Below are 25374 nucleotides of genomic sequence, written 5' to 3'. Positions count from 1 at the left end.
CCTAATTGTCTTGAACTATTTTTAGCTCCCTTATTGGCTATTGGTTGCCCGATTGTGTCTGACCAGTGACTACCAGTGAAACCTTCTAGAATGTATTAACAGACCGCTGGCTTCCACCAGCCCACAGGCTAACAGGGTTAATAATGCCATCAGACAGCAGCTGAGACCCACAGCAGAGACTTGCCCACGTACTATCAAGGCATGCGGCAAGTACCTTGATTAGTGACTTTCTGTAATTTCAAAGACATCATGGAACTGTTTCTAGTTAGATGTGCTGTCTGGGTCATGGTCACTCAAGCGTGGCTCAAGTGTAGTCCCCCCTCTTGTTGCTTTTGGGGAGAGAGCTGTGTTGTGTATGGACAGCCCCCCCAACACACACACACACACTCCATTCTTGTTCATCTGGCCCTTCTCTAAAGCTTTTGTGGTCAGGGTTTTCAGTCCCCTCCAGGGGCTCCGACTCTGGCCTTCTTTGAAGGAGCCACCTCCTTCTTCCTGTGTGTACCAAGTGCCTTCCCAGCTGGCCATGCTCAGAGCCCTCAGCCTAGGTATCATGTAATTCTTGTGGGCGCCTATACCCAAACAACCTCCCTTGCTGCCTGGTGGCTGTTGTTTAAGGGCTTTCTCCCCACCTCCACTCCCCAGGGCTTTGTGTGGTACCAGCCCTGGTATGAGCACTCTGGAGGTCACACATCCACATCAGCATCACTGGGGGCCAGGGACGGACACATCCCACCTGTGTGCTCCCACTAGCTCCTGTGCCCGTCACTTTAAGTCAGAGAAGGCCACTGATGCCATTGTCAGTGGACAGTGCCCAGGCTGGCCAAGCAAGACTGGGGGTCCTTCACTGAGGATATGACGAAGCTGGGAGGTCAGTGGCAATGGTCTCTGTGGGATCTAACTCCCTGCTCCAGGCTTTGAGTCTTGTGTAGCCTCTGGCTACTCAGCTCAATCCTGGTGATGCAGCTTTGTGCCTTGAGGCCTCTGTTGTGGCTGCCTGGCCTGGTCCAGGGCTTCTGGCAGATGGAGAGGAGGCAGCCTCTTCCCCATTGGAAAGGTGCAGCCCTGTCTGTGACTTCCCCATGAAGAATTACCTAGCGGAGGACTGGGCTGTCTCCTGCTGGTGAGCCAAGGTTGGATTAGAGGGGAGAGTCTGGCCCCAGGACAACTGGGGTCGGAAGAGTAGTAGTAGCCCAGTGAAACTTATTTCATCAAGTCTGAATGGCTGTGGACTCTAAGCTGCATGGATTCCTATGCATGACCGAGGATAAAGAATAAGCCCCCACTGAGGGCTGCACAGCCAGGTCCCATAGCTGCATGCTTTGTGTGTATGAGAATCAAACCTACCGGCAGAACATGACAGAAGCAGACTCACAGTTCCCATGGCATTTAGCCTGCACACTGCCAGCTGGACTCAGAGATGAGAGGCTGAGGCAGGAGCCTCCAAAGGGAAGGCCAAAGGTGGGGTTTCAGGAGGCTGTGGGCAGACCTGAGTGCCCTTGGAAGGCAAGGCTGAGCGCAGGTGGACACTCATGCTGCCTTGCAGGGCTCTGACTTGACCAGCTGTGGAAGTAGTCCATGTTCCCTGGGGGTGGGTCTGCTCTATAGAGGGACTATAACCTCTCATCCAAGGCTAAGTGGCTTGTCCAAGCCTCTAGCTGTCCAGGATGGTTGGTAGAGGATGTCCATGAAGTCATATGGCCCCTAAAAGTCATCTGAGCCAAATACATCAGCTGGGGACAGAGTTAAATGTTACCTTGGTGTCTCACAGGTGCTGTCCCCAAGCTTGTGACATGTGCACACTGACTGGACCACAGCAGTGGGGCAGTGATAAGTGGCTGGCAGGTAGATGTGCATATAGATACAGCTGAGTCAGGGTCTGTCCTGTATCAAGTGGTGAGTCCCAGAAGGAGAGCATATGGAACTCTAGGCCATCTTTTTTTTTTTTACTTGTGTGCTGGCAGCCCTGGGGATCTACCTAGGAAGCTACAGGTGGGGAAGGCAAGGGCCGGGGGACCAGGTGTATAGGAAGGATGCTACCATTCCCCCAGATAATGACCTGGAGTTTGGTCACCGGTGGGCTGCCTCCCCATCTCATGACATTGCCTTCAGGTTACCTTCGGGGGGTAGATATACAATCCTTCAGGAGGGTCCTTGAGTTAGGTCCTTGCTGGGCCCTGTAAGGGATGAACTCAAAGTCCGGGGAACTTGTCTGGACCACAGCCCCACACAGAGGATCGGAGTGGTGCCAGCGCCCAGGCAGGGGTGCCAGGGTACCACCACCTTCGCTTCACACCCAGCTTCCCTGGGAGAGAATCCAACAGGGCATTGGCACGGGAGGCCTGACCGGCCTCCTTTCACCGGCTCATGACCAAGGGCCTGGCCCACTTCCAGCTGGGGTCAACTCTGGGCCAGGACCCATCTCCACTTCTGGTGCAGTCTCCACCCACCCACAAATCATGGTTTTCAGGCCAAATCAGCAGGGATTTGATGATCAGCTCCCCAGAGCCTCCCACAGGAAGGCAAGTTCCTTTCTGGAGGAGGCGGGGCTCCCGGAGGGGTAGGGGGCAGGTTGGCTTTTATCTGTCTTTCCTCCTCCCCAGCATCCCTTCTCCAGTGTCTGGCGCTGCCGGTTGTAACCCGACTCCGGCTTCGGCTCCTCGCCCCCCTCCCACCCCCAAGCCGCCTGACCCGGCAGCGCCACCCCCGAGTGCCACATCACTGCACCCTCCAGCGCATCTGCGCGCCCACCATGCCTACACCGCCGCTGCTCCTGGCTGCCCTGGCCACGCTGGCTGCTGCCGCGAACCCCAGCTGCTCACCTGAACGCCATCCCTCCGGTAAGGTCCCAGCTGCCCCTCTGGGTAGATGTAGACAACCCCCCCGCAGCCCACCTGGGATCTTTTCCCTCCCTGTGGGTCTCAAAACTACCACCTGGGTATAATGTCCAAAGGGTGCCACCTTGTGTGACCCTTAGGCAGTAAAGAGAACTTTGCTGGGGCACCGGGTTTTCTACACAGCCGAGCCTGAGACCCTAGGGAGACAGCAGAGCTGGGAGGGACCCGGCACCGGCCAGTGCAGAGCAGGCACCTGGACTGGTGGGATCTGCGAATAGGTCAGCGTGAGCAGGTGCCAGGTCTTCAGGACAAGGCGGTCTGAGTCCCCTGTCCTTCCAGGAATGGGGAGGTGCTGGCTACAGCGGATTCCTGACCCTTCCTTCGAAACTCCTGGCTGCAATGTGGATAACTTGTCTTTGGAAGTGGCCCAGAGAAGGGTGGAGTGTTTCTGCAGGGATAGGGCAGGGATAAGGGAGGGACCAGGGACACCCAGGGATCTCAGCTGAGGATCCTGAGGATGGGTCTGGAGTCCTGGACTCCTTTCTGGTACCACTGCCCCTCCAGAAGCTGGGCTCCAATTTCCCTCTTACTTGGGGGTGCATCTAGTTCACATTCTTGGGGTCTTTCAACACCAACCCCCTGAGTCTAGCTGGAGCCCCCAGGGTCTTCAGAGCCCATGATATCAGATGTAGAGTTTTAAGAGCCAGGATTTTTGTAGTCACCCGAGAGCCTGCTTGCTCTGGCCAGGTGGATGTTGGGAACACAATGTCCCTTTTCTTTGCCCGCAGCCTGGGGTTCCCCCAACCCCTGGTCTCCCGTGGCCCTCGATCCATCCTGCTGCAGAATGGACAGTGCAGGCCAATTGGGCAAGTGTGTAGGTGTGCAAGTCTGTATGGACCAGTGAGCAGCCCGTGCCTGCCTCGCACCGATAAAACTTGCTTAGGAGGGCCCTTCTCTGAACTCCTGGTGTCTCAGAAAATGTACAGCATTAAAAGCTTGTTTGGTATCACTGCTACAGGAAGCCTTTCCTGGCCTGCCCCATGCCAGGAGCACTACCCCCCAGACCCCAGACCAAGGCTGCTTTACAGACACCTGCTTCCTCACTGGGGCAGGGCACGCAGGTGAGCTCTGTCCCGGGCTGGGCTGAGCACCATCACATGTCTAGGAGTATTTCAGGAGGGAGTAACTTCTTCAGGTCCAAGTCTCCCTCCTTAGGGACAGGCATGGAAGTTTAGTAGGCTTTCAGATCGTGGAAGCTTCTGGGTCTGCCTGACGGTTTCAGCCTAGGTTTCACACCTAAGGATGGCCACAACTCCACCCCCACCCCCACGCCCACCTTGTCCCCATGTCCCAGGGGCTTGGAACAAGCCTGACATACACCTCTCTGCGAGGTCTTTTCATTGACAGAGGACTCTGGCTCTTCACGGAGCCTAAGTTTGGGGTCCCACTCTGACTCCTTTCCTCGGCTGTGTGACTGGGGGCAGCTGCCCTCATCTACCCCAGGGCATTCTGACCGCTCTGTTAGAGGGGCCCTAGCCAAGAGCCTGATGGGCAGTTGAAGAGGGAAGGTGTGACCTGAGGGTGACTTCCAGCCCAGCCTTGAAGAAATGCTGCCACCTAGTGGTTGATATAGGTCAGCCATGTGGGCTGCAAAGATGGGAAGAAACGGGTGAGACTGATTTTAAATACTACAAAATGTAATTCAATAATCGGGAATTCGACTTCAATATCCCTTCACTGGCATAAAAATATGAGTGGAGTATGTTCTAGTTTGTTTCCTGTTGCCATGATAGACGCCATGACCAACAGCAGCTTGGGGTTTCTTTGGCTTACACCTCCCGGGGGAAATCAGGACACAAACTCAAGGCTGCCTGGAACCCGGCGGCAGGAGCTGATGCAGAGACCACCAAGGAGTGATGCTTACTGGCTTGCTCTCATGGCTTGCTCAGCTTGATCTTATACTTCCTAGGCCCACCTGCCCAACAGTAAAGGGAGACTTGTCCATGATCCCACTGCGTGGGCAGATGAACCCAGAGCCGTCCAGGCCAGGGGCTGGACCCTTTCTCTGTTCTCCATTGCATTGATTCATGTACAGAGTGCTTTACAGTACGATTAGTGTGAGGAGGAGAGTATGGCCTGGGGTGCCAGGGCCTTTTTGTGCCTTGGGTACCCTCCCAGATCCACACTATAAAAGAGCCTGTGAGTTCTCCCCATTGGTTAAGAGGGTAGAAATTGGGCATGGTGTGCACTCCTGTAATCCCAGCATGTGTGAGGGAGGCAGGGGTTCGAGACCACCTGTAGCCAGATGGAGAGTACAAGGCCATCTGGGCTACACGAGGCCCTGTCCCAAACTATCAAGAACAATCCCCAAACTCAAAGATGGTAAAAACTCACAGCTAGCCTGTGAGCGCCAGGCAGAGGTATGGCGTCTCAAAGGCTGCCTCTTCTCGTGACAGCCGGGGAGTGGGATCAGTATTGAAGCAGCCTGACTCAGTAGGTACCCTGAGTACAGAGTGGGGGTGAGCCCCCTGCGGCGTCCTCTGTAGATGGAAGGCACAGGGGGCTCACTCCTGCGTTCACGTGCTGCATGACTCTAGGTCTTGTGAGAAGCCTAAAGGTGCTGTGCCAGGCTCCTAGTCACAGCAGGTTCCACCTGAACAGGACAGAGTCCAGGCATTTGCCACAGTTCCTAGGCTTGCAGAATCCCTCTCTTCTCCCGTGCATGCACGCCTGCTCCCGAGAGACTCCTCTTTTGGCCATGGTCAACCTACCACACTTCTGGCCTTTCCCAGCACAAGCCGTCAAAGTCCTTCCTGGCCCTACCTCAGGGCCACTCCAGTTAAAGCAGGAGGCAGAGTTTCCTCCTTGGCACCTTCTCCTTGTGCACAGGGTGCCCAACCAGCCCTTGGCTGAACATGGCTGTTCCAATGGGTTTTATGGCCCTGCAGAGTTCACGAGGCCTGGCTCTTATGAGGCCCTTGAGACCCCACAGTTGCAAAGGTAGTTTTGTGTGTCGATTTTTTTTTTTCCTAGAAAAGGGGTCCCCAACTCACACAGCTCTGAGACCTCACACTCTTTCAGTGTCGTTGGGACTGGAAAGTCTGGATGGCTCTTTGAATAATGTTCAGTCTGAGTACGGTGGTGGTGGGAGCCGTGGGCACAGTCTAAGACTGATGGCTGAGGTCACTGTGGGAGCTGATGCCTGGCTGGCCTTGGGGATGTGGCTGCAGGGCCCTCTAGGTCAGAAGAATGCCAATGCACCCGCTTTCTCGGGCAAGTCTTAGAGTTCGTCAGACTCGGGCTCCTAACCTGGGAGAGAGGTGCCCCTGCTGCTTCAAGATTAGATGTCAACAGTGCAGACTAGTGGGGCGAAGGTGACAGAGAATGGACAGGTGATGCCCAGTGAGTCCTCTGCAGACGCTGTGGAGCGAGAGACGGTGTGTCTGTGGCTAACTCAGGGTTGTCTCTCTTCCCAGGTAGATGTCAGAGGCTGGCCTCCACACACAGTGGTAGGTACCACCCCACCCCTGCTTTGCTTTGTAGGAACTCCACAGTCCCCTGACCTCCATGCCGTCAAAGCAGAGATGCTGGCTTCCGGCGTGGGTAGCAGAGCAGGCTCAGCAGATCCAGCAAAGTTAGACCAAACAGAAGGGTAGCCAGCCCTGCCCCGCCTGCCCTGCCTGTCCTGCCCTGCCCTGCCTGCCCTGCCCTGCCCTGCCTGTCCTGCCTGCCCTGCTTGCCCTGCCTGTCCTGCCTGCCCTGTCCTGCCCTGCCCTGTCCTGTCCCGCCTGCCCTGCCTGCCCTGCCCTGCCCTGCCTACCCTGCCTGCCCTGCCCCGCCTGCCCTGTCCTGCCCTGCCTGCCCTGCCCTGTCCTGTCCTGCCCTGCCTGTCCTGCCTGCCCTGCCTGTCCTGCCCTGCCCTGCCCTGCTTGCCCTCCCTGTCCTGCCCTGCCCTGCCCTGCCCTGCCTGCCCTGCCCTGCCTGCCCTGCCTGCCTGCCCTGCCCTGCCTGCCCTGCCCTGCCCTGCCTGCCCTGCCTGCCCTGCCTGCCCTGCCTGCCCTGTCCTGTCCCGCCTGCCCTGCCCTGCCTGCCCTGCCCTGCCCTCCCTGCCTGCCCTGCCTGCCCTGCCTGCCCTGCCCTGCCTGCCCTGCCTGCCCTGCCTGCCTGCCCTGCCCTGCCTGCCCTGCCTGCCTGCCCTGCCTGCCCTGCCCTGCCCTGCCTGTCCTGCCTGCCCTGCCTGTCCTGCCCTGCCCTGCCCTGCCTGCCCTCCCTATCCTGCCCTGCCTGCCCTGCCTGCCCTGCCCTGCCCTGCCTGCCCTGCCTGCCCTGCCCTGCCTGCCCTGCCCTGCCTGCCCTGCCCTGCCTGCCCTGCCCTGCCTGCCCTGCCTGCCCTGCCTGCCCTGCCCTGCCCTGCCTGCCCTGCCTGCCCTGCCTGCCCTGCCTGCCCTGTCCTGTCCCGCCTGCCCTGCCTGCCCTGCCCTGCCTGCCCTGCCCTGCCCTATCCTGCCTGCCCTGCCCTGCCCTGCCTGCCCTGCCCTGCCCTGCCTGCCCTGCCCTGTCCTGCCTGCCCTGCCCTGCACTACCCTGCCCTGCCTGCCCTGCCTGTCCTGCCTGCCTCCTGCCTGCCCTGCCCTGCCCTGCCCTGCCCCGCCTGTCCTGCCCTGCCCTGCCCTGCCCTATCCTGCCTGCCCTGCCCTGTCCTGCCTGCCCTGCCTGCCCTGCCTGCCCTGCCTGCCCTGCCCTGCCTGTCCTGCCTGCCCTGCCTGCCCTGCCCTGCCTGCCCTGCCTGCCCTGCCCTGCCCTGCCTGCCCAGCGTGCCCAGCTCTGCCACGGGGCATGCTAGGGGTCCCTCCAAGGCCAGCCCTGCTTTTGTCTCTCACTGTAAGACTCTTTTCCTTTTCTTGGGGAGGGGTGTTACTCAGGATGGAGCCCACAGCCTGGAGCACGTTAAAGCACAGGCTGTTCTGATCCACACCCCAGCACAGAGAAGCCGTCCTTGGCTTCTGGCTCTGCAGGTCCAGCTGGGCTTGTGAACTTGGATATGTCTTTTCCCACAACCCCCAGGTTTGGTTTCATCCTTCCTGAGACGATGAGGAATAGAGCATCTTGATGAAACTATGCATTTAAAATGCCCAGGACAGGCCTGAGGACGCAGCTGTATTTTTGGAAGAGGCAAACCTTTCTGATGTTAGATGTGTGCATCCGGTGTAGTCTATGTGGAGAAGATTTGCAAAACCATGGAGGGCTTCCCCCCAGAACATCCAGTGTCACAGCTGAGCTTGGTGGCTCATGCCTGTCATCTCAGCATTTAGGAGGCAAAGGAAGGGGGATGACCATGAATTTAGAGCCAACCTCGGGCTACATAGAAGTTCTAGGTCCGCCTGGGCTATAGAGTGAGGGCTGTCTCAAAAAAACAAGAAACTGGGCTGTCAATATGGTTCAGTAGGTAGAGGTGCTTGCTGCCAAGACTGACCACCTCGAGTTCAATCCCCGGGGTCCTACCCTGGGGTAGAAGGAAAGAACTGGCTTCTACAAGTTGTCCTATGACTTTCATGCCCCTGCTGTGGTATGAACCACTTATAGATGAATGAATTAAAAAACATAAGGCCAGACAATAAGACAAAAATCAACATATCTAAAATGCTTTGAGCAGAAAGAAGCTGAGTTCGAACACCTGTGCCCTTTGCACACCGTGACTTGGTGAAGTGGCAAGATCTTAGGTCTGCACCACATGCTGTCTCTGACGGGGGTGGAGGAACAGGTGACAGGTGGCAGAGGGAGAGACTGGAATGAAGGTACAACCTTGTGCCCAGCAGCTTCCTGGGCTCCTGGAGAAGTTTAGGAGGCCCTGCCTGGCAAATGGTGGCTGCAGGAGGAGGGACAGTTGGAGCCATCCATGCTGGTCCAGCACAGTGTCCAATATCGGAGGAGCTAGCATCCTTTGAGCAGCACTTACAATGTCCTTGTAAGAGGATAGCAGAACCAGGCCTGCCGGGTGCATTTCTGAGGGGACTTAACCTTGTCCCTAGAGGTTTGGACATCCCATGTGTGATGTGTTCTCATGGACAGCTCTCCTTTGGGGCTGTCTTGAGGCTCGTTCGTTCGTTCGTGCTTCTACCGATCTACTGGCCTCATCATACATCCCCAGGCAGGGCAGGCTGCCTGCTCCCATTCTGTTGGTGTCCTTGCCATCCTGGCCCATTTGATGGTAGGTGGCTGGGTGCAGTCAGTTCAGGAGTCCCCCCCACCGCAGTGCTCTCCCATAGACCCTATTTTTTCCCTAGTAGCCCTATCCTTACCTCTCCCCACAGACTGAGTGCTCCATCATTACAGGCCCTGGTCTTAGGTAGTATCTACTTGGGCATGGGTCATCATGTGACCTGCTGACTCTCCTTCTCCAGCCACCTGTGTGGACCTGCATCTCAGGACCTGCACCGATGCATCCTACAACCAGACATCGTTCCCCACACCCCTGGAGCACCGGTCGTGGGAGGCGGTGGAGTCCAGCCCTGAGTACATGCTTCTGGGTGTGCTGCACTTTCTCCTTGAGGGCCAGTGCAACCCTGACCTGCGACTGCTGGGGTGCTCTGTGCTGGTCCCCCGATGTGAGGGAGGCCACACCCAAAGGCCCTGCCGGCATGTCTGTGAGAGCCTTCGGGAGACCTGCCAGCCGGCCTTTGATGCCATCGACATGGCCTGGCCTTACTTCCTAGACTGTGCCCGATACTTTGCACCAGAGGAGGAAGGTTGCTATGATCCTCTGGAACAGCTCCGGGGTAAGCCAAGGCTTCCGGGTGCTCCAGGCTTCACATTAGCTTTAGGGGTTACTGTGTGGGCAGGCAGGTGTCAGGGATCCTCTAGGGCCAGGAGACAAAGGATGGCACAGACAAGAGAGAGGAGCCACATCCTGGTGCTATCTCTGCCCTCTGTAGGGGACCAGTAGGGTCATATGAAGGGTTATCTCATTGCTAAGGAACCATTTACCAAAGGCTCCTGCATCTATGGACTCAGATTGAGGGGGGTGAAGGGCCACTTATCCAAAGAGGGAAGTGTCCCAGCCAGGGCTGGAAGGAGGCTCCCCACAGAGAAGCCTTTGCCCGGCAAACAGATGGGGCATGGACATGGCAGACAGAGTGCTCAGCTCTGGCTTCCTTCAGAAAACTGCATGGCATTGGCCATGCCACTGGGCTGGCTTGGGCAGGGAACTTCTCACCAGACCTGCTGGCCAAAGCTGAGCCTGAAGGATGACACAGGCTATGAGAGTCTCCTCAGGCAGACGCTGTGGGATGGCGGGAGGCATGATGAAGTCTGGAGAGGGGAGGGCGTAGTTGTCTCCAGGGCCAGCCTGTAGCAGAGGAACAAGCCATACTGAATGATGTGTGTGGAGGTCCCAGAGATCTGCTTGGCACCATGCTTTAGTGAGCACGGCCCTGTCTGTCCCTATATGCACCTTTCCAGCTGGGTCTGCTCTGTACACAGTGGTTGGAAAGAGTGCCCACCAGGATCAGCACCCACCATGCAACACTGGCCCAGGGAGCTTTCTGTGAGACAGACACAAGTCCTTCCGTACTGTCCAAGGCAGAAGTCACGAGCTGTGAATTTAATCTTATTTCACTGTCATGAGTTTAACAGCCCCACGTGGCCTGTGTGGGGGCTGGTGAAGGGCAGTAGCTGGACTGCTTGGGCCCTGGCATCCCATGGCCTTGGTTTGCAAGCCCTTAGTCTTCTGCTGCAGTTGGGGAACAGAGGGCCAGGGAAGCAGACAGCATAAAGGACTTCCACTGGAGTCACCCTGGCCAACCATTGGTAGATGGGCTGGCTTGTACATCCTCATCTATTGAGTGCCTACTGTGGACATAGGGGCTTTGGCGAGGATGTGTGAGTGGCTGGTAGGAGGTGCACCACACTGAGCCTGTTCTTGGAGCCTGGTGCTCCTCTGGGGTCCTAGGACTGGCTGGGCTCGAGGGCAGGTGCAGCCGGTGGTGGAAAGAGCCATGCTGGCAGGCAGGACTGTGTCCACGGTGGGTTCAGGTGTGGAAGTGTGGCAAGCAAGGTTGGTGAGCAGAAAGAAAGCCAACCCACTCTGGCTGAGCCTGTTGCCCCAAGAGAGCCCAGGCAGTGCCTCCTGGAGAGGGATTATTTTGGGCATGTCTAGCACCAAATTGCTGGTTTCGTCTGTTCTTTCTTCTCAGCAATTACTTTGAGCAGGAAGAAAACCTCAAGTGGGACACTAAGGGAATGGCATTAACTCTTGGTGGCCCGGGTGGTCTGCCCTGAGGGACCTGTCTCAAGTTTCTGCAGCCAACAGGGCTGAGGAGAGTCCCCAGGGCTGCTAGCTGCTGGGCTTTCGCTCTGGAGAGGAACAGGGAAATGGGGAGGGGCAGGTATGTTGGGGGTCACATTGTGACCTATCACTGTCCCAGCCCTGTCTTCTTCCTGGTGGGAGCTTCTTCCTGGTGGGAGTTCTCCCTGCTGAGGAAGCATTTGGGAGCAACGTCAGCAGCCTGCAGACTGTGGGGAGCCACTCTGAGCCACGCTGCCTGGCTCATGCGAGTGTTAACACAGTGGAGGCCACGGCGCCAGAACAGCGGGATGCAGAGCTGTGTCAGGGCCCCCATTACAGCAGGGTTATGACAGACAACCAAGGCATAGAGGCAGGTGGCAGCCTCTCAGTGATTTCTGTAGGTTGAAGATAACAAAAGGCGCCTTCTCTTGAGATCTCCTTTTCACATTTGAAAGCTCCCAGGCAAGCACCCACATCTTGCTGTTGTTTATACACTGGGAGTAGAGACATGTTCCATATGCATCTCCTGGGCACCATCACTGGCTACCTGGCGGCGGTGCAACCTAGGACACCTAGGTGTCCTCTCCACACCTGACTTGAATAGCAGCATAATGGGGTTGGGGGTGAGGGTGCTGGGAGAGGCTAGCGAGCCTTCTGAGCCGTGAGCAAACGTGCAGTGTGCACTCCAGCCCGGGTTCCACTTCCTTCCCCAGGAGAGCTGGATGCCGAGGAGGCCCTGCCCTCGGGACTGCCGCCCACCTTCATTCGCTTTGCCCACCACTCCTATGCTCAGATGGCCCGGGTCCTGAAGAGGACAGCAGCCCGCTGTTCCCAGGTGGCCAAGACCTACAGCATTGGGCGCAGCTTCGAAGGCAAGGACCTGCTAGTCATCGAGTTCTCAAGCCGCCCAGGCCAGCACGAGCTGAGTGAGTGACCATGTGAGGCCTGGGTGTGATTCTGTCCCTGGGAACAGAATGCAGACCCACTTAGCCTTGGGGTGCACGAGCTGGGAGTGGCCATTTGGTGTCTCCATCCACTTACCCACCTGTGATCACCTGGATATGGTGATGCTTTGGGGGCTGTGATTGGTGCGTGACCACAGCCCACAAGGACAGTATTAAAAAGGATTTCTCCAAGCTGGGCATGGTCGTGCACACCTTTAATCCCAGTACTTGGGAAGCAAAGGCAGGAGGATCTCTGTGAGTTGGAGGCTAGCCTGGTCTACACAGTGAGTTTCAGGACAGCCAGAACTATATAGAGAGACTATATATATATGATTTCTATAGAAAACCTATATCATTTGTGAGTCTGGGAACATGGGAATGGAAATGAGTTGGTCTCATCCCAACAGAGACACTGGCCTGAGGGGACTGAGTAATAGCAAGATAACAAATCACACACAATTTGACAGTATTGATACTTTTTCTCCAGGGAAAGTGGGTGAAAAGTTTTCTGAGAGGTTGACAGCTGCAGGGACCAGGGCAGGTCCTGGGGGGACGACGACACTGGGTCAGGCAGGGTCAGTGAGCAATGGCTGCCAGAGCTTTGGTTCTAGACCCTTAATGTAGAGTGTCCCTGTCACCACCACTGCTGCCCTGCAGTCCTGAGAGTCCTGGGTCTGTGCAGGTCTGGGTCCTGGTCACTTTCCCTCTGCTATGTGTGCCTGAAGCACAGTTTTGCTAACCTGTTGGTGTGGACGCAGTGGGTTTTCCATTTCCAAAGCAAGGTCCAGTGACACCAGGTGTGGAGGCCTGTTCTGAGTTGTGGAAAATTCTAGATAGCTAGATAGCCCTTCGAAGCTTCCTTTCTGTGGTGCAAATTAGGAAATCAAACTTTGTTAACGAAATTACTAGTAGCTCTGAGCTGGAGAAGAGACACCAAGCTGACTGCATCTGGGGCTCTAGACTGTTCTAACCAATATTTGGCTTGGGCCTCCATCTCCTGTGTGAATAGGCCATGGTGACCCTAAAAGTGATTACTCACAGCACTGAGAGCATCATTAAGTCCTCCCTTGGTTCCATCGCCAGCCTAGCTGTCCTGTAGCCATCTTGATGTAATCGGGCCCATCCTCCCCTCCAATCCCAGAAGTCTCTTGAGTCTGTGGATTTAGGACTCTGCAGAGCTGTCCACCACTACCCAGTTTTAATCTTTTTGGACTGGGAAGTTGGGCAGTGTGGACATCATAAGCTCAAAAGCCCTGTCTCCCATCGGGGCTGGAGGTCATCAAATCACATCTGGCCCCCCAAACCAAACCTAAACCTCTACAGACATGGCAAGTTCCTTGTCATTTATACCCTGGGCATGGGCATTTATACCTACAGCTGATCCTGGGCCAAACAGGTGGAGTGGGAGATTCTATTTTCCACATGAGTTATGTTAGATTCAGCAAGGAGGGGTGACTTGCCCACAGCCACACTGAAGAAGGCTGCCAGGCTTAGTCTGCTGTTTCTACAGTACAGCTACCATTTTCCCTTTCACTCATTTGTCAGTCCATCTACCCACCCACCCACACCTGCTCATCCCTCTATCCACCATTCATTATTTTATTCATTCATCTATCCATCCATCCACCCACTCATTCATTTTTCCGTCCATCCACAAACCCATTTACCAATCCATTTATCCAACCACCCATTCATCTATCTGTTTCTTTGTTTGTTCTTCCATCTGTCTATTTAACATCAACCCATATATCCATCCATCCGTCCAACTATGCATCCATCCATCATCCATCCATCATCCATCCATCCATCCACTCATCCATTTGTCTAGCCACTCATCTGCTCATCCATGCATCTATTCATCCTTCCCTCCCAGGGCCAGCTGTTTTATCTATTAAGCACTGATGTGTTTGACTTGTTGCACAAATATGGACAAAGGATGTCAATAAAAGTCACACAAATCAATGGCACCATATATGATTATAGCATCCTTTACTTATGCTAATAATTGTGGTTAAACATAAGAAATGAGCTCAAGAAATGAGTGCCTAGATACCTCATTGTGCCCAGAGACTCTTGAGTCAAAACAAGCAGGAGTCAGCCTCGGGACACCTGGCTACCCTTGCTGAACCCAGTCTGTGAGACAGCACCCCACGTCACAGTTTCTCCCTGCAGTGGAGCCCGAGGTGAAGCTCATTGGCAACATCCATGGCAACGAGGTGGCGGGACGGGAGATGCTCATCTACCTGGCTCAGTATCTGTGCTCTGAGTACCTGCTGGGCAACCCCCGCATCCAGCGCCTGGTGAACACCACCCGCATCCACCTGCTGCCATCCATGAACCCTGATGGCTACGAGGTGGCAGCCGCAGAGGTGGGAGCCCCTGCTGCCTGGAGGTGGACTGCTTCCTCCAACACTCTTAACCTTTGACTTGCTTCATCATTGCGGAGGGTCTCTTTGCAGCCACCTCTCCAGGGGACCAGGATTGAGCCAGCTGCAGTACTGTGACATTCTGCTTGATGGGTGGGCAGGGTGGGTACTGACAGAGCAGAGCTGTGGTGTACTGTTTCAGGACAGGGCTGAAGATGTAGCTCAGGGGTAGAGTTCTTGCTAAACATGTAAGATAAGGAAAAGGGTCACAACAAGCAAGTGTGCTGCTGGGGGGTAGGAAAGCTCACAAGGAGGGACAGAAGGACATGGGTGAGAGCCAAGGGAGGCAAGGGGCTGGTGGCATGGGCTGCTGCGGGAGCATCCAAGCATGGGAGAATAGTGTAAGGCCATGATGCTGAGGGGTGGGGGAAAGGCTGTGTGGAGGGGAAGGAGGAGGGAGGGAGGGAGGGCAAAGGGTGATTCATCCTGAGCTCATCACATGAAGCCACAGAAGCCACAGTCCTGCTCGACCCTCAGTCCAGCTGAAGCCTGGGCTGGAAGAGGTGGGGAGGGAGTTGGCTTCCCAACTCTTGGCTGGGCCCATGTGTTCAGGGTGCCGGCTACAACGGCTGGACCAGCGGGAGGCAGAACGCACAGAACCTGGATCTAAACCGCAACTTCCCCGACCTGACATCGGAGTACTACCGACTGGCCTCCACTCGTGGCGTGCGCACAGACCACATCCCCATCTCACAGTACTACTGGTGGGGGAAGGTAGGAGCTGCGTGGCCAGGGCCCCCTCTCCGAGCCAGGGACTCCAGGTGTCCCTCCCGAGGGCACTGACCCCTCTGAGCCTCAGTATTTAGCCTGTGAGGTGGGCACATGCCTTGCTGGACCAGGGAACAATGTATTGATATCCCCCGGTCTCCGGCAGGGCTGACATGGGTCTGCATCCTGCTGAAGCACTCATGGCCCAGACACTTCCCCAGAGTCCCTGAGTTCCCTCTCAAGTGTGAGCCGAGCTTAACAGGAGCCTTTTCCTCTGTAGTCAGTAGAATCTGCTTAATGTAAGAGCAACTTCTGAAGCTAGTGGGGCCTGCTTAATGCAGGAATGGGGCAGTCAGGAGCTGCAGAGGTGGGATGCTCCTCGGTTGCCTCGAGAGGTGACCTGACCAGGAGGGGCGAAGTGAGCTCCAGGCTGGAAGACCAGCATGAACTCCATGGTGTCTGGAGGGAACTGCAGTGGCTGGGCAGGAGTCCTGTTGGGTCTGGGGTGGGTGGGGAAGGCATGGATGTTGGGTGTCCAGTGGAGCAGGCAAAATCCTGAAAGCAGTCCTCCATCCCCGGCAGGTGGCCCCCGAGACCAAGGCCATCATGAAGTGGATACAGACCATTCCCTTCGTCCTCTCAGCCAGCCTGCACGGGGGCGACTTGGTGGTGTCCTACCCTTTTGACTTCTCCAAGCACCCCCATGAGGAGAAGATGTTTTCCCCCACGCCCGATGAGAAGGTGAGAGATGGGGACATGGTGATGAGCCTGAGCAGGTGTCCTCTGCCAGCACAGTCTCTTCTGTTCTAGCTCACGGAGACGTTGGTGTTGTTGAACCCTTACCTCAGCAGCCTCTTTGCCTGCTGCCCCCACCTCCAGGAAGTGCCCGGTTGGTTGGTCAAGCAGAGGACAGCTCTTCCTTCTCAATGTCCCCAACCTCAGGGAGAAGCTGTGGCCTGTCCCTGTGTTGGTGTGTCTCATGTAGTTCCAGACTACACCAGCAGGGGGCAGTGCTACCACATGCATGGTGCCCAGTGGGCTCTAAACTGAGTGCAGAGGTTAGGGGTGGGGCTCCCCCTGCTGTTGCTCACAGGGGTCCTTGGGTAAAGACCCTGATTCCTCAGGCCTGTTCCTCACTGTGGGTGAGACTAAGTGACTTTGGGACATTTCCAGGCACTCTCCCTCTTAAAGCCACTTTGCTACGCTACCCACCCTGTGCTTGCAAGGAGACAGGTAGCTAACCCCTGCCTTGTGTGGATGAGAAAGCATGCAGGGGAGGGCGAGTCTGTTCCTGGTGTCCCCAGGTCTGGGGCCAGCCCTCCATCCCCTCCTGTGCCACTGGAGGCTGCAGGCTCCTGACTCAGGCAGGGCCTGTGCAGGTCTGAGCTTGGTCTCTAATCAGGCCTCCTGGGGGGTCAGATGGGTGCAGGGAGTCTGGTCACCCTCCAGGGCAGTTTCCACCGCAAACTTAGGGGAAGGGATCTACAGGTAGGGACCATGCAGGAGTGACGAGGGCCAGACACCAGGCTCCCTCATCTCTGAGCCACCTGGCCGGGGAACAGCTGCCCCTACCCCTGCTGGACACTTGTACATCAAACTGGTCTTACCCAGTCTCTTCCATGTTCCTAGGCCACAGTGGCAGAGGAGACTGCTCCCTCCTCTTCTGAGGGTCCTCTGTCTATGGAGGAATCGAAAAACAAAACAAAACAAAACACCCAAACCAAACAATAACAACAAACAACCATAACAAGCAAGCAAGGACAAGACAGCCCAGCCTCCATGAAGGGTCCCAGAGGTGGGCGTAGTGTTTGTAGACATGTGTGAACACAGGTGCATTCATGTTCGTGTCTGCATGCCATTGGGAGCACGTGTGCGTGCTTGTGTTCACACGGGTGTGGGGAGGAGCCCCAGCCTGGCCTAGACTTAGAGAGGGCTTCCCTGAGGTTGGGGCTTCTCCTGGTGGAACACTAGAGCAGGGGTGAGGTGGAGATGCCCAAGTGTGGGAGGATGCTTCAGGCACAGGCTGTCAGAGACCTCGGTGCAGCCAGACCATGCTCCATGCACTCATGCTCATGGGCAGCAAGGGCTGTGACAGCAACCTGTGTCCTCTGGCTTCTGGGTCCCGCTTCTGACTGTCAGCTCATTCATTTGCTCATTCATTCATTCATTCATTCACTCACTTGCTCACTTACTCATTCAATTATTCATTCACTCACTCTTTCACTCACTCACTCACTCCTTCACTCCTTCATCCATTCACTCACTCATTTACACTCACTCTCACACGCATTTGCATACTCATTCAGTGTGGGGGTCTCAGATCTTGTGCCTTCACAGAGCAAGTGTGTCCCCTGGGTGGGGCAGCTGTGCTCTGGGCAGCAGGAGCCCCTCCATGTCAGGCCAGCCTCCCAGCCTCAGCGTCTGGGGATGTCCATAGGGGGGAGGTTCACCTCAATGGGTCCCACTAGAGTCAGAAGAAATGAGTCTGCTCCCCAGCCATCAATCCTCAATCAATAACTACGCAGCCTGCAGCCGGCAGCAGGCTCTGTGGAAACCACAGTCTCAGGAGAGGGTGGGGGGAGTGTGAGGAAAGGAGCCAGCTGGTGTCCCTAGGTACACCTTTGCCAGCGTTCCGTCCTGCCAGGGAGAGCTATCCCTGGGAGCCGTGATCATGCCCTCAGCCCTTCTTACTTGCCACAGGCCTAGGAGTTGGCACAGCTGCAGCTCACCGTGGCACTCACTCAGGCAGCTGTTGAGAGGGCAGGTTGCTGTGCCCAGGGACCTGCATTCCTGGGTCTCTGTGGCTGTCCTGCCCAGCGTGTGGCTACTCTGTCCAGCATGCCGCCTTGTTTCTTTCTTTCTTTTTCGTTTTTCCAAACACAGCTTCTCTAGGCAGCCCAAGCTGCCCTGAATTGCTCTGTAGACCAGGCTGCCCTCGAACTCAGGGATCTGCCTGCCTCTGCCTCCTGACTGCTGGGATTCAAGGCGTGTGCCACCATGCCCGGCTCTAGCTGCCCTGTTTCACGTGAGGTCCTCATGTCTGTGCCCCACCTCCCCACATGGCCTGCAGACAGGCCACTCCACTGCACCACATCCTTATTGTAAGCTCGGCCTGAGGCTCCTGTGCCCAGGATTTAGGGGATGATGACTACAGCCTCCTTCCAGGCCTCCACCCACTGGACCATAGAGGAGAGGAACATAGGTTGGCGGCCCCAAGGCGAGGATGGGGAGGAAGAGTGGGAGGGGTCGGACAGTCCAGGTGTGTCTAGGCAGATGGTGGAGGGCTGCAGAGCTGTCTCCTTCCCTCGCAATCTCCATCTCCAGATGTTCAAGCTGCTGGCCAGAGCCTACGCTGATGTCCACCCCATGATGATGGACAGGTCGGAGAACAGGTGTGGGGGCAACTTTCTGAAGCAGGGGAGCATCATCAACGGGGCGGACTGGTACAGCTTCACTGGAGGTGCGCCTGCACGGGTGGGTGGGTGGGTGGGTGGGGCCTTCCTCCACAGAGCCAGGGTCTGGCTTGACTTTTCCTTACCACCTTCCAGGAGAGGCGGGACTGGGAGGAGCTGGTCCCGTGACTGGCAGCTACTATGAAGTTGATCTTATAACCACCCGTGTGGTGTTTCCACTCATGACCAAGCCCTTGCTGCTTGGTAAGGGTCAGATAGGGCTGGTACACGCAGTGGCAGAGCCCCCAGAGGAGCTGACATTTCGGGTTCCTGTGCAACAGGTCCTGATGGTTGGGATTATTTACTGTGTAAGATCACGGGACACTTGCACGCTAAGGCTTCTGGGGTTTTCCCAAGCTCAGCATTCACTGGGTATCTGAGTCCTCACAGCTGCACTGTGGGGCACAAATGCTAAGCATATCCCGGGGCATCCACGGAAGGGCCCACATGCACCTGTACAGCCACCCTTTACCCGATTCCTGCTGTACCCAGCACACTTTCCACATGGACCATTCTGCAGAGGAGGGCAAGAGACAGACTCACGAGGCCTTTGTCAGCAAGGCTGGGGTTCACCTTGCAACTCTGTCTCCCACCAATCCTACCCAGGTGGCAGAATGCTACCCTTCTCATGTGTTCCAAAGCTATTATCTGGCCCTTCCATGCTGCCAGTGACTGACACATGGCACCTTTTGGGGCATGACAGCTTTTCTTGCTCCAAGGCTTCAGGTACATTGGTTCCCCAGATGCCAGACAAGGTCTTACTGTTGAGGCTTGCAGATGTCCTATAAGAGCCGGACTGGAGAGGCCAGAAGGCTTCCTTCCTGCAGCTGGCAGGGCCAAGGGGCAGATGGGTCCACAGACAGACAGTGGCAGCCACGAGGCCTGTGGGCAGTGATAGCTGCAACAGCAGGGCTGAGGAACTCAAAAGTCCTTAGAGCAGAGAGCAGGGAGGAGACATTGCAGTCCTCCTGACTCAATCTCCTGGGAAATGGAAATGATCAGGTTTCCCTGGGCTGCTGGTGGAACTCTGGGCAACCAGATGCTGTGGCCATTGTCAGACTTCCTGGGGCTGCAGGCCCAATAGCTGGGACACAGAGGCTCATGTGGTACCCTGACTGGCTTCTCTGGGAGAACAAGGTTCTAATCCCGTGTTCTCTGCTACCAACCTGTCTGGAATCCAAGTTTGCCTCTGTGGCCTTGCCAAGGCCTCTTACTCCAGTCCTCAGGGATGTGAATGGGAGCACAGTGCCAGGGTAAGGCATCCCTATGTGCAAAGCAATGCTGGACCCGGGGTCTTGTGCCTGCCCCAGGGTCTCTGCCCTTGACACCCAGCTGCCCACCTCACAGGTATGTCTGACTTCAACTACCTACACACCAACTGCTTTGAGATCACGGTGGAGCTGGGCTGTGTCAAGTTCCCACCAGAGGAGGCGCTCTATGGCCTGTGGCAACATAACAAGGAGCCGCTATTGAACTTCCTGGAGATGGTGAGCCCCGCCCACCGGAAGCTTCCCATGGTGGGGGTGGGGTCCAACGCCACCCTTAGTCTCCCTTGTCTCAGGCTCTGTCTGGGGCTCTGTGGAAGCGTCTGTTCATGATTTCTCTGACCATCCATTCAGAATGGGTTGGCACGGTGTGTGTGTGTGGGGGGGGCGCTTCCTAACCACTTCTCCCACATACCCTGTGGGGAATGCCAGGTAGATGCCCTTTGGGTAATTAGCTCATACCTGACAAAGCATGATTGCCAAAGGGAGCTTAGGGGGCTAGCACCGGGGTGGGGCATGGGGGGTGGAGGGCAGGGTGGCTGGCCAGCCTCCAAGCTGTGGGGATTACCAGGAGGCAGCAGGTAAATCAAGCTGAGCCTTGAGAGAAGAGAAACCAGGCAGGAAGAGGGTACTCTCTGAGAAAAGGGGGTGCAGAAGGGGACTCGATGAGGCACTTGAAACCTACAGGGCTCCTCCCTGTGACTGGGGTGAGGTGTGGCTGTAGGAGCGAAGGGGGCATTATGTGCGGGAGGGTCTCAGAGATGATGGCTCTGGATATAGCCTATTCACGTGTCAGGCCTGAGGCTGAAGACTGCCTGAGAGTAACCGCCTATCTGCATTGAGTTCATCTGGACACAGGTGATCAGGCCGTGGGAGGGATGGCTGGAGATACACCCTCAGAAACCCCCACAGGATCCTTAAGCTGGGGTCTGCTGAGTCAGGGCAAATGGGATCCTGAGCCCAGTGATTCACCCAGCACAGCTCACATGAGTGCTATAAAACTATGACGAGGCTTGGCGGGTTGTAGGGAGATAACACCTCCTGAGGAAACCAAGCCTGTTCAGGTGCATGGTGGCTATGAAAGTGCTTCACAGTCGGTCCCCCCCCCCACAGTGGATCCCATCCCTGGTTTGCCCTGCCCTGGGCAGCCGCACCCTTAGGTGATGGAGTCTGAGAGAAGGACCGCTGTGGCCACAGGGGCACGTGACTATGACAGAGGAGGAAACAGAGGAAAAGGAGTGCCCGGGCAGTATGGCTCGGCAGCTGCCTGGAGTTTAGGTCTAGACTATGTGTCCCCAAGGCTCTGTCCTTGAGCCCTGTCCTTTGTAGAGAGATCAGGAACCCTCCCCTAGGTAAGAGCAGGCTGAGCCTTGCTAGAGCAGCAGCCATGGGAGGAACATAGTCCCAGGTAGCACAGAATGTGGCCGTGTGGCCGGCCAGGTGTCTCTTCTGTGGAAGCTGGCTTGTCTGTCGGCCAGGGTGTGTCTCCTCCATAGGACAGGACTTGGGGCAGAGCTTGGGGCACAGGCCGATCTGTAGTTGTCTGGGGAAAGTGAGTTAGAAGGAGCCTTTGATGGGGCTGGGATCGCTCCATGGAGATTGTTCATGAAGTATCAGTGTATGAAGATTTAATGGCAAGCAAAGTGGAGGCCAGTCGGACAGCACTTGGCCTACTCCGAGACGGATGACCCCCAGGAAAGCAGGCGCGGGTCCTGATAAGGATCAGGTCTGTCATGGCCAATTGAGGCCACTTTCACAGTGATCCTAAGCAGGCCCAGGGGCGGGGGTGAGATACAGAACCAGTTCTGCTTCCTGCCACACAGCTCCAGGCCCCGGGGTGGCAGGAGAGGACCCCAGTTGAAGTGCAGATTGGAGACTAGCTCCCACGGACAGGCCCTGCTCCCTTGAGGAACAGAGGAGACACAAGAACCAGCTCAGTAAGGCCCAGCAGGGAGAGAGAAGCTGGGACTCAACAGGAATGACATCCCGGAGGCTGAGGAGTGAGCCTGCCTGGAGGTGGGAGGAGCCAGTGGGGGCTGATGGCCAGAACATTCTAAGAGGGTGAAGGTGAAGGGCAGAGGTCTAGGTACACATGTGTGGGGGCTGGAACTGAGCAGTGACCACTGACTCAGGGCCAGCTCTAGCCAGGTCAGCTGAGCTGGTGCCGCACGTAGGATTCAGGCCGTTCTGTGGATGAGGAGGAGCAAGGGAGGGCCTGGGTGACATGGAGACATCTACACCATCATGTCCCCCAACACCTCCCAGTGGAGGAAGCTTTGCATTTGAAATCCCTCCTCTTGCTCCACAGGATATTGTTTTGGGGTTCAGCTCCACAGAACAGCAACCCATGCCTAGGAGCATCCAGGCGGTGGTGGCCCATCCAGGTCACTTTTTCATGCCGGGAGAGTCGAGCTCCTATCCTGTGCTCGCCCCACATTCTACATGCCCTCCTTTCCCAAACATTCGACCCTGTTTTTCACTAAAATGTAGGAGAGAAGTGACTTGATGGTCATGTCTCCCTTGATGCCACTGAGGGTCAGGAGAGAGGGTGGCAGCTGCCATGAGCCTCTGGCTTTGAGCAGAGGGGACTCTAGGGATCATTAAGCTCCCACCTTTGCTGATCTCAGAGATACTGTGAGCCCTAGGTGGTGTTGGCAGCTTTGGCTCTGCTTAGACCCACTCTGTAGCTGAGGAAGCTGAGTGTGAAGGAGCAAATGGTTTGCTGGGGCAGGAGGCCCTGAGGCAGGAGCCTTTCTTTGTGTGCAGAAGGCTCAGGGTGCGACTGGGAAGCCACAGGGCTAGTTCACTGTTGGCCTGAGTGGGTCCAGACCCACTCCTGGGTTTTACTCTGAAGATATGGGCAGGGTGTCTGGTGCATAGACACATACGTGCAGGAGTCATTAGTGGGTCTGTGTCTTCACCAGGTTTCCTTCTAGAACCTCCGCTCAGAGGGAACCATGAATGCCTGTGGAAGCTAGGAAGGTATTGGAGCTCAGAAGCACCTAAGGGTAGACAGTGAAGGTTCTCTTCAATGTCTGAGGTCAGGAAGGAAAGTGAACAGGACCCCTAGGCAGATCGGCAGTGTCAGTCAAAAAACACAGAATGTTCTAGAACAGGTTGCCAGAGATACCCCAAATAGGAAATAAGGCCCAGAGAATGACTTACTCAATGACACAAGCAGAACCCCAACTCAGAGGAACCCGGGGGTGGGGGTGGGGCACTAGTGAAAGTGACCATTGGAGGCAGGTGCCACCTCTGTAGCTTCTCTCTGGTGCCTCCAGGTGCACCGGGGCATCAAGGGTGTGGTGACGGACAAATACGGAAAGCCAGTCAAAAACGCGAGAATTCTAGTGAAAGGCATCCGCCACGACGTCACCACAGGTGAGCAACAGCCTTCCCTCCCTCTGTGGGTGAGGCCAGCGCAGGGTCCCCATCTCACCAGGCGCTCCATCCATTCTCGGGAGCATGTGGGGGCCCTGTCTGCCCTGCGCTGTGGGAAGAGGTGGTCCCAACTATGGCTGCTGTGTTTCTTCTCAGAGGGGGCAGCCTGAAGCCACCTCCCTCCAGGATCCTATTCATATAGGCCCCAAAGTTCACCCCGGGACACCGAGTGTAGGGTACTTTAGTTATTTAGCTTGTGGCTGTGATGAAGTGCCTGGCAAGAAGCAACCTCAGGAAGAGAGGGTCTATTTTGCTTCATCCCACCCTGGCAGTGAAGACATGGCAGCGGGCTCTACCTCCTAAAGGTTCCACAACCTTCCAAAATGCCACCACTAACCCGGGACACACACGAGTGCACAGAGGACACTCCACATGGAACCCGCAGCACTCTGAAAAGTTGGTTTTGTCTCACACTGGCTCTGGCTGGCCTCAGGCTTTCCCCAGCTGGTTAGAAATCATAGTCCCTGGTGCTGGAGAGGTGGCTCAGGGTGAAAATCATAGTCTGTGGCTCTTGCTGAGGACCCAGGTTCAGTTTCCAGCACATATGGCGGTTCATAGTCACCCGTAACTCCAGTTCCAGAGGATTCGATGTCCTCTTCTCACCACTGTGGGCACTATGCCTGCATGTGGTGCAAATACATATGTGCAGGCAGAAGACTCATCCACATAAAAAAAAAATAAAATAATAGATACCTACAACATGGGACCTGGAAGCATCACTGTCCAGTGGAAGGTAGACTTGCTGATTAAGTTGCTAGGGACAGGGTGAAGCCTGCCAGGACGAGGAAGCACCTAAGTAGAGCTTTGAGGGATGAATAGGGATCTGACAGGAGAGGACATTCTAGGTGGAGGCAAATGCCCATCCCACCTTGTACCCCATCTATCATACAACCTCCTCCCCCCAACTATCACACTTCTGCCTCAGCCTGGGGCTGAAGCCCTCTGAGGGTCCTTTCTATTCTCTTTGAAGCCCCTGACGGTGACTACTGGAGACTCCTTCCCCCGGGTTCCCATATCGTCATTGCTCAGGCCCCTGGCTACTCCAAGGTGATGAAGAGAGTCACCATACCCTTGCGCATGAGGAGGGCCGGCCGTGTGGACTTCATCCTCCAGCCTCTGGGGACAGGACCTAAGAACTTCCTTCCTGGACCTGCAAGAGCTTTACCTCGGTCCCAAGATCCACAGGGAGAGACCACACAGCTGGATTTCGAGCCCCCCAGGGCACGAAGGCAGCCAGCTAGTGGGGGCAAGCCCTGGTGGTGGTCCTACTTCACATCGCTGAGCCCGTACAAGCCACACTGGCTGCTCAAGTACTAGCACCCTTCCCGGACCCATGCCTCCATGGCCTCTGGACTTCTGGTTCTGGAGTCTCCCAGCCACGGACATCACACACGGCCTCTGTAGCTTATTAAAGATGTTCACCCACTGTGATGAAAGGCTCCGTGCTGAGAAAGGAGCAATGGGGTCCTTGTTATTGAGGGCAGCTGGGACCGGTCCTGGCAAAAAGACCCTGGGTGGTGCTCTCCCTGTCCCCAGTAGCAGGGACCCTGGGGCCTTGAAGGCTGAGCTCTGGATCCTGCTGCTGCAGATTGGATGGCAGGGAGTCACTTGGATGGGAAGAGTCGGGGATACACAGAGGTGACTCCAAGGCAGGCTCAAGGCCTCAAAGGCAGAAGAGTTGGTTAGCACTGGAATCCCTGCAGCTTGGCTGAAATCTGCCTTTGAGGCTCACAGGCTCCATGGGGTTCTGATTCTGGGGCCCAGTCTTCCTTGGCCCTTTTTTATCCTTATGTTGCCATCAGCTCAGGTCCAGGGACCTTCCACGGGCCCACACTCCCCATAGGTGCCCTCTTGACCATCTCTCATACTCTAAGGGGATTTGCCCTTTCCGGGGTTTACCAGACTGGGAGTTCTGTAGCTTCCTAAGAGAGTGCTCACAAAGAAGCGCTAGCCAGCTCGCACTGTATAAGGAAGTCAAATTGAGGTTTTTAACAACAGAAGTTTATCACAGCCTGGG

At 56.2% G+C, this 25374-nt stretch overlaps 1 protein-coding gene across 2 annotated transcripts; it reads left to right on the top strand.

The window, feature by feature from the left end:
• The first annotated feature begins 2609 nt into the window (after nt 1-2609).
• Cpz (carboxypeptidase Z) lies at nt 2610-24788 on the top strand. 2 transcript variants are annotated; one of them, XM_028882289.2, is made up of 11 exons: nt 2610-2840; nt 6314-6346; nt 9239-9613; nt 11835-12047; nt 14238-14434; nt 15044-15205; nt 15782-15940; nt 18524-18659; nt 19999-20138; nt 23198-23297; nt 24328-24788. In XM_028882289.2, the coding sequence occupies exons 1-11, from the start codon at nt 2753-2755 to the stop codon at nt 24672-24674; spliced, it is 1950 nt and encodes a 649-aa protein (XP_028738122.1). In that variant the 5' UTR covers nt 2610-2752; the 3' UTR covers nt 24675-24788. The 2 variants fall into 2 exon arrangements, with proteins under 2 accessions (XP_028738122.1, XP_037064761.1); XM_037208866.1 differs by lacking the exon at nt 6314-6346.
• Nucleotides 24789-25374: the final 586 nt, after the last annotated feature.

Source organism: Peromyscus leucopus, chromosome 10 (genome assembly GCF_004664715.2).
Source record: "Peromyscus leucopus breed LL Stock chromosome 10, UCI_PerLeu_2.1, whole genome shotgun sequence".
NCBI lineage: Eukaryota > Metazoa > Chordata > Mammalia > Rodentia > Cricetidae > Peromyscus > Peromyscus leucopus.
This window is presented reverse-complemented; position numbering and strand designations above follow the sequence as displayed.